This window comes from Mus musculus, chromosome 5 (assembly GCF_000001635.26).
Source record: "Mus musculus strain C57BL/6J chromosome 5, GRCm38.p6 C57BL/6J".
In the NCBI taxonomy this organism is placed as follows: domain Eukaryota; kingdom Metazoa; phylum Chordata; class Mammalia; order Rodentia; family Muridae; genus Mus; species Mus musculus.
In genome coordinates this window covers 139,241,684-139,250,466 of record NC_000071.6, presented here as the reverse complement: position 1 = coordinate 139,250,466, position 8,783 = coordinate 139,241,684, and the positions used below count along the sequence as shown (strand labels likewise).

Below are 8,783 nucleotides of genomic sequence, written 5' to 3'. Positions count from 1 at the left end.
CTCACAACTTTCTGTAATGGGATCTGATGCCCTCTTTTGGTGTGTCTAAAGACAGCTACAGTGTACTCATATACATAAAATTAATCTTTAAAAAGAGAGAGAGAGAAAGAGACAGAGAAACAGCTGCATGGTGTGGGCTCAGCACTCAGGCAGAGGCAAGCAGATTGGACGTCGAGTCCAGCCTGGTCTACAGAGTGAGTTCTAAGATATAAGAGCCAGGGTTAAACAGAGAAACCTTGTCTTAGGGTGAGAGGGAAAAAAAGTAAAGGAAAGCCTATGAACTGAGGATGCTTAAATCAACGTGACACTTCTGTATACATGGTAGGAACCAGAGCTGTTAAAAGGTATGAAAAATGCTCCAAAAATATATTCGGCAGGCTGTAGTAGAAAGGTGCTCTGGCTCTGGAAGCTGAGCTCAGGGCCTTGTGACCACATCCAGACCCAAAGCCTCTGGGCCCACTTCCTTTGAGCCTGACTGGAATGTCTCTGAGCGGATTCCTCTAAGCAGGAAGAGGCTGGCGGAGGCTTGAGTGACAGTGGCAGTGCCTGCAGGACTTAGCAGGAACTCTTCAAGCACACAACCTAGCAATCCCTCCCATTCACATGGGCAGAGATAAGACAAGCCAAGAAAAGAAATACACACTTTTATTAATCACTTGAAATCGCACATGCACTTTTAAAAATTAACTCTTTTATTTAAACATCTCAATAGCATCTTAATTTAGTGGCAGTAGAAGCACTACCAAAGACAAGTGTTTTGAAAAGCATTTACAAAAATACATTGCACAAAGTCCTATCTTGCATCTTTAAAAATAAATATTTGAAATATCTCCACCCCCAATTCCCCAATTTAGTTTAATATAGGAAATTCTGACTTCTGCATGTAACCTTGAGTATGCAAAATGTGTGCATCCCACACAACCTGGCCACACAGGCAGTGGCTCTAACCCTATGGAGTGGGATGTGCTTTGGGCCACTGTCTTAAGGGCTGCTTGCAACATGCGAGAAATCCCAGAACTCTGAGCCCCAGCAGGTGAGCTTTGTATTCTGCCAAGGCTGTCTAACCAATGAAACTTAACAATTCTTTAGGTAAGACATCTAAACACTTTTAAGTGTCCAGATGATGTATCAGTTATAAAGTCTACTCACAAAAGTCTAAATATTAAATATACCCAAATTTGAATCAGTGAGAAGGGCTGATAATGGTGTAGAGGCAAACCCAAGGGCAGCACAGAATGCTGCTGTGATAAAGACCAAGAGTGGCAGCCACTAGCACCACCTTAGTGTTCCCCCTTCAGCAGAGACTCATAGCTCAAGGACAGCAGAGCATCCCTTCTCAAGGTTCCTGTCCATTCTGTGATCTGCCAGGAACGGCCTGGCTGAGACCCAAGAGCACCATTCATGGTGTGCACACCCCACTGCTCTTCTGCAAAGCCCGATCTACTCCCCTGGGGAATCAGAGGAGTCCCAGCTCAAAGCAGACAGTCTATGACATAGCCTCTCCCCACCAGGGAACCTGGAAGGGGTCAGACTGAAGACAGAGCAACAGTTTTCCCTGAAAGAAACGTGGGTTTAGCAGATGGGACTTTGCCTTCTTGACATCCAGAGGATGGCCAATGCAGAGCTCTCAGCCTTTATGTCAGGAGCCTGGAAACCTGCCAGCCTATCTGCTTCTTGACTTTATGCATTCAAGCAAATCCCTAAGTCAAAAGGAGTGTCCGAGAATCATACATTCAAATGAATTAAAAAAGCCTCCCCGGCTTTTGGGCTTTGAGAACACACGCACAGCCTCAGAGGACTCAGCACGTCCTCAGGACCACAGCACATTTATTGAAGGGTGGCTGACAAGTTCCTATGCTCACGTGCTCTCTTTCTCAATGAGTTCCAGTGTTATGGCGTCTTGGTATATACAGACATGTACATGGCTGGAGTGCTCTACTGGATGGGCTCTCCGTGGACTCGGAACCGGTAGAGGCAAGTGTACTCAGGGTGGCCCCAGTTGGACAGGACCCGGAGCTCTACTATCTGGAAGGCTTGGTCAGGTCTTTCCTGAAGTTAAGAGAATAAGTTATTTCACATTAGCAGTCAGAGACCACCCACCACCACCAATCCCTTGCCCCCGTGGGATATGTAACAGGATGCAGCCATATCCCAAATAAGCCTCAAGAGCAGTTGGGACTCATGGACTAGCGTGTTTGGTCTTTTACTGAGGCACAGAGCTGGCCATGGGGTGATCCCCACTATTGTCTCCATATGCCTGCCCCACAAAGGCATGAACGAGAGAGGACAGATCCTTGTGCTTACCAGTGTGTGGAACATCTGGAGTGAGTCTCCTTCCTGGTCATAGGTGAACCGTCCCAGAGGCTGCCCCTCTTCTTGATACTCCGTTTCCAGTCCCTGCAATGACCATGTGTTATCACAGAGATAACACCAATCACTACTCAAGCCCTGCTTTCCTGAGTGACAACTTATCTCCCTGAGAAAGACCTGAAGAGGCCCTCCCTGGACAGGCACACTGTCACTCACTTCCTGTAACCCACAATCATTCAAGAGCAACTATGGCTACTCCCATTAGGGAAATATGCACTTAGCCAACACAGGGCCAGCTTGTGATGAGGTGATGTGATCACTCTTAGCACCCTCGCAGCCCAGATGCCCTCAAAAACTCCTGTGCAGACTCTGGGTGCTGCAAGTAAGGGACATAAGCAGGATGTGAGCAGCAGACAGGCTGCAGCAAGGTGAGAAGTGTGAGAAGATCTGTAGACAGATGGTTGGAGAGGTGGGCAAGAGTCACCATCCCTAAGGCTACCACATGTCACTTATGCTTAAAATGATGGGGTCTATATTAGAGGAAATGTAAAGGACTTTATAATGGGAAAGGGCTTCAAAGGCAATTAGCAGGCATTAACTACTAATGGAGAGTGACAACAGGATTCTGACAGTGAAATATGACTAAGAGAGGTGGTGAGTTCCAAAAGCTATAAGAGATCAAAGTGGCTGAACACAAGCATTGTGCACAACCACTAAAGGGCCTTAACTGTGCCCCCAAAGTATATACAAACATGTACATGGCAAGCAAGACTGTCTCAAGGGCTGAGGCTGTAGCTCAGCAGAGCTTTTACTTAGAGCTTACTAGTGAGGAACTGGAGGCATGGCTCAGTGGTAGAGCCCCTGCCTAGAATCCCCCAGGGAGGGGCTGGGGCGTGTAGCTCAGTGTAGAGCCCCTGCCTAGAATCCCCCAGTGAGGGGCTGGGAGTGTGGCTCAATGGTAAAGCCCCTACCTAGCATGTTTGAGGCAAAATAGCATTTTTTAGTTCAATACCTCACAGTTGTTAAAGCTAAGTGGACAAATGAAAGTGATGGATATAAGTCATAAGTTAAGTGTCTAACTTGATCTGTTTTCAAGATATATGAACTGAACAGCATACTGCCGTGCTAGCACTGCAGTGTGACATTCCAGTGATGCTGACTTAGAAGGATAAAGAGGATAGGGCCAAGGGCTGCCCAGGAAATAATCTCAAACCATAACCCTCTGGATAAAGGAAATGTCTCTCTAATGTGGAGAGGAGAAAGCTGTTTCCAGAGTGTCAGCAATGTTGTACTCACATAGACTGCAAAGTCTTTGGGGGCACTGGAGATGTTACCAGTGGGTGATAGTGTCTTTGGAATGTGTTCCATGGTGAATGTGGTTGGGTAGATCTTCATGGACAACCGCACCACCAGGTACCCCTGGGAACCTTTGAACGCCCAGCAATTCCCTGGGTAGATGTCGGGCTAGGGAAAGAGAACAGTACAACTCAGGCTGGGACAGGACTTGTCATGAGAACCAAATCTGGATCACAGGACCAGGACATGAATTCTAGAAAAATCAGAGGGGTTAATAGCCATGCCAATAGTATACTCATGTGCCTATGCAGCAAGGCTTCCATGAAACCCAAAAGGACAGCAGAATAGAGTGTACAGCAGAGACCTGTCTATACCATACTGAATACCAGGCCTTTTAATTTTCCATGGGCACAAATGAAAAGCTAAAAATCCAGTCTTCCCAGTTTTTGAGAAAAATTAAAAATTACGACATTGCCTATATCCAGGTGAATGAGATGCACAAAGCCCAGGGTCTGCTGGGTAAACCTCACAGCCTGACTGGCAGCCGGGAGCGCTTCAGCCTGCAGTCATGACAGCCAGGGCCCCACACACAGTCACCTGTCGCACTACTCAACAGACACATTTCAAAGTGACAGCTGCCTTAGTTTTTCTCTAGCTCCAAAGCTTGGTTCACTGTCTTTCATTGCCCTGCATTATGACACACCTTCCTGATTTCTGGCACTTTCCATTTTACTTTTGGACCACACAGATGATTGTGGACACAAATACAGATAGAGATCCTGGGATGAGGAGTTCAGGGTCATCTGTGATGACATAGGGAGCTGGAGTCCAGACTAGGCTAGAAGACACTGAAAGCAAGGTGGGCTCTTGCAGTAGGGGCCTCAGTCTCAGGTCTGCTGAAAAAAAAACTCCACTTCCTGAATTTGTAAAGTCTGAGCCTGTGTACACAGGTCAGAGAGACTCACTGGGGCTTCATAGAAAAATACTGGAAACTGCTTCAGTCCTGTCCATTCAAATGTTCCCTTTCCGCTGAGAGGCAAGCCACAGCAGTGCAGACGAAGCCGATGCTCCATGTCTGGGGACACAGTGGCTGTTCTCAGTTGGCTGGGACCCAAGACAGCACAGGCAGAAAGCAACCAGCACGGCTCTGTGGCCCTCTGATGCTCCCTTCAGCTCTCCTCCCTGTAGCCACACAGCAGGACCAGGAAGCCTCACACCACCAGGGTCTCAAGTCACACGAAGAGGCTGCATGAGTGCATGTGCAGGGCCAGGAGCAACTTGGGAGTGTGGCCGGGTGCCTCCCAGTGAGGCTGCACACTGAGTGCTAGGGTCCTACCAATTCTCAATGCTTTTTTTACTTTCATGGAGGTGGGGGAAGGGGGCCTAAGGTGCAGGGCCCTGTGAACTGCAGCTTACCTGGATCACCACTCGAGGTGACTGTGAGAAGTACCACAGTGGGACCCCAAACAGGCTCAGCAGTGCCGTCTTGGTCTCATAGGTCTCAGAGCACCGAGTGCTTAGGATGCTGCCACCTGGAACACAGGGCACTTGTGTCACACCTGACTGCAACATGCCAGGGAGTGACACCTGGAGGCTACAGTGGGTGTTTTGCTTCCATGAATGTCTGTGCTCCACATACATGCCTGATGCCCACAGGGCAAGAATTGGATCCTCTGGAGCTAGGCTTACAGATGTTGTAAGCTACTAAATAGATGCTGGAATCAAACCCAGGGCCTCTGGAAGAACAGCCAATGTTCTTACCCAGTCAGCGATCTCTCCAGGCCCCCAAACCCATCCCTCTACCCAGCACTTGCTCTACTTGTAAAAGGAACCTTGATCAACCTTATCTTTTTGCTTTTGTTACAAAGTGGACTTTTTTCCCCATCTGTGTGAGCACAGGGATGGGCTAGAGTTAAAGGCCTAACGTTGACAATAGCAGTCTTCTTCGATTGCCCACCATCTTATTCTTTGAGGCAGAATGCTTCAACTGAGTTCCCAGACTCACTTGCTCTGGGGATTTTGTCTCTGCCATCCAACCAACAGAGCTATAGGGCTGCTATGCTTACCCAGAATTGATGTGGGTTTTCAGATCCAAACTGGTCCTCACTTCCCCATTGAGCCATTTTTCCCAGCCTGCATTCATTTTTTTAACTGATATATTAAAACACAAAAATTAGTAAATGGCTCTGTGGTTAAGAGCACTTGGGTATAGTTCCTAGTACCTGCCTGATGGCTCACAACCATCTGTAACTCTAGTTCCAAGGGTTCCAATTGCTCTCTTCTAAACCCCAAGGGCACCAGGCACACATTGTAGAATGACACACACGCAGAGAAAACTACTTATACCCATAAAATAAATTCTAAGAAAAACCATGCATGTGACCCAAACACATACACACTGCATCCCTCTATTTGTGGGGCTGGCACACCTTAAGGACTCAGCACAGCCTCACAGTGTAAATACCCAGCACCATTTCCTCTGCTCTCAGCTCCTCAGCCTCCAGTAACCACCAGAGCCAATCACTGCATAGCACTCAGCAACTCAGTGGGCTGTCTTTGATACTGGTTCATCTTACTCCTTCACAGCAGTGTGTGTGTAACTACGAGGGACAGTGGCTATCCAAGACTTGTTAATGGTTTCCTGAATAAGGGTCAAGCACTGGTATTAGGGGACAAGTAACTTCCAGAGGCTGCCTAACTAGTCAACACAGGCCATTCTGTTACAAATGTCCACTAGCCAAACCCCCTGGGAAAAGGACTAGCTGGTGAGGGGACAGACATTAGCCCTGTTGGAGGAGCAGGCGGCCCGGACATTAGCCAATAAGAACTAAGAGGTCAGGGCTGGAGGAGCAGTTAAAGAGTACTTGTGCTTGTCAAGACATAGGTTCTGTTCCCAGCAGCCACTGGGTGGCTCAGAATCATCCATAATTCTAGTTTCAAGGGATCTCTTGCTATTTTCTGATTTTATATTTACCAGGCATGCATGTGGTACACACATACATATAGGCAGGCAAAATATTCATAACATGAAATAAATATAAAACATAAAAAGAAGGGGGGGATCTGAGGAAGTCTCCCAGAGACATAGCATGTCCCAGTTCTAGAGCACGTGGGCTCAGTCTACCTCAGTCAAGCTTCAGTGCTGTCTCTGACATGCAGAGGAGGAGGGGCAGTGGATAATAAAACAGCAGACAACATGGCTCTGATACTGCAGATGGAGACCTGAGCTCCTGGACACTGGCCAAACTTCTTAAACACCTTCTCCCTAATCTAAGACCAGCTGCTGGGGCAACCTCTTGGGGCCTCAGGGGATTTAAGCTGGTGACATAAGTCTACAAGCTCCAACATGGCCCCAGAATAGTGACAGCTGCCAACCCAAACAGCCATTCAGTACCTCTGATCTAAATATAATTTCTGCTATCAGCTCATTTTAAAGTATATAATTAAAATCATCTAAAAATAAAAGTCATTTAGACCAGGAGGCTCTTTGAGAAGAGTAAGCAACCAGCTAACCCCACCTGGCCCTAAGAAACTGGCTATTCCCACACTAACAGCCTCATACCACATGGAGATGGCCCACCAGTGATGGTAGCCAGGCTCATAACCAAGCATATTACAGGCTGCTTAAATTAGGGAAACAATGTCTACATCCAACTGGGCACCCCACACTCCTTCCCTGGTTGAGCCATCTCAGCGTAGTGTGAGCCTATTACTAGTGTGGGAATAGCCAATTTCTTAGGGCTGGGTGGGGTTAGCCACTTGCTTACTCTTCTCAAAGAGCCTCCTCATCTAAATGACTTTTAAAAACTGCTCATTAAGAGATGGTATCAGCCAGGCAGTGGTGGCACATGCCTTTAATCCCAGCACTTGGGAGGCAGAGGCAGGCAGATTTCTGAGTTCGAGGCCAGCCTGGTCTACAGAGTGAGTTCCAGGACAGCCAGGGCTACACAGAGAAACCCTGTCTTGAAAAACCAAACCAAACCAAAAAAAACAAAAAACAAAAAGATTTGTATCAGAGGGCTGGAGAGATGGCTCAGCAGTTGAGAATAATGACTGTTCTTCCAGAGGTCCTGAGTTCAATTCCCAGCAACCACATGGTGGCTCATGACCATCTGTAATGGGATCTGATGCCCTCTTCTGGTATGTCTTAAGACAGTGACAGTGTACTCACATACATAAAATAAATATATAAATCTTAAAAAGAGGGGGAAGGGAGCGCATGTTGGTATCAGTCTGCATCTCACCTGCAAGTCCTAATTTCTAGAAGTTCCGTTTCTGCATGGCATGTGGAGCAGAGCCTCCTAAGATGCGGGTGTCTGCATTCTATTTCCAGAAAGGGCTTAAAGGTCTCACCCAGGTGTGCAATCCCAAATGCACAAGCACATGGGAAGGCCCTGCAGTTGTGACTTCCCTAAAATGATAAACCCCACTTTGTGGAAGCAAGGCAAACAGCCCTCAGTTATAACACTTGAGGCTAGGCCTGGGTGTGTCCTGTGAATGTGCAGCCCAGCTTACACACCCCAGTGGGCAACTTCTTCCCAGGAAGAATAAACTCTTGGACCTCATCCAGAATAATACTCTACTGTCATACTGAAAGTGTGGCTGTGGTCAGGCAGTTGTAGTGCGCACCTTCTATCCCAGACTTGGGAGGCAGAGACAGAAGGATATCTGAGATTGAGGATAGCCTGGTCTACAGATTCAGTTCCAGGCCAGCCAGGACTACACAAGAAAACCCTGAGGGTAGTGGGAACGGGTGGCAGTGTCTTGTAGTCCTGCCCAGATTCCTGTCCTGGTCTCATATGCTCCTGCTCACCTCTTCTATTGGTTACTCACCTCCAGACTCCAGAGCAAAGTCCACCATCCCCGTCTTGTCTTGGGAGTACAGCTTCAGAGCATTGTTCACAATGATATGTGCTTGCTGGCGGCCCAGAAGGAAAAATGAGCATTAATGATACAAGCAAGTGCTCAGGACCTTGCATGCCTATGCTTGCGGGACACAAACATACTACATTCCATCCAGGAAATGAGCAGGGCAGGACCAGACTCTTATCACTAGGGCATGTGAGTTCACAGCAGGTACAAGAGCCAGGGTGTCCTGGGCACTGTCACCATCATTGGGGAAGGGTGAGTTGGACATCAGGGCTAGGATGTGACAACTAAGGGAAACTGCACACAGC

At 47.7% G+C, this 8,783-nt stretch overlaps 1 protein-coding gene across 28 annotated transcripts in view; it reads right to left on the bottom strand.

The window, feature by feature from the left end:
* Positions 1-627: 627 nt before the first annotated feature.
* The window catches only part of Sun1 (Sad1 and UNC84 domain containing 1), a 49,276-nt gene continuing 41,120 nt past the window's right edge, over positions 628-8,783 (bottom strand). For all 28 annotated transcript variants that reach the window (XM_017321156.2, XM_017321157.2, XM_017321162.2 and 25 more), the window contains 5 exons: positions 8,440-8,524; positions 5,023-5,138; positions 3,607-3,774; positions 2,305-2,397; positions 628-2,049 (listed from right to left, as the gene is read on the bottom strand). In XM_017321156.2, coding sequence (XP_017176645.1) covers positions 1,936-2,049; positions 2,305-2,397; positions 3,607-3,774; positions 5,023-5,138; positions 8,440-8,524 — 576 coding nt within the window. In that variant the 3' untranslated portion in view covers positions 628-1,935. The remainder of the gene's footprint in view (positions 2,050-2,304; positions 2,398-3,606; positions 3,775-5,022; positions 5,139-8,439; positions 8,525-8,783) is intronic.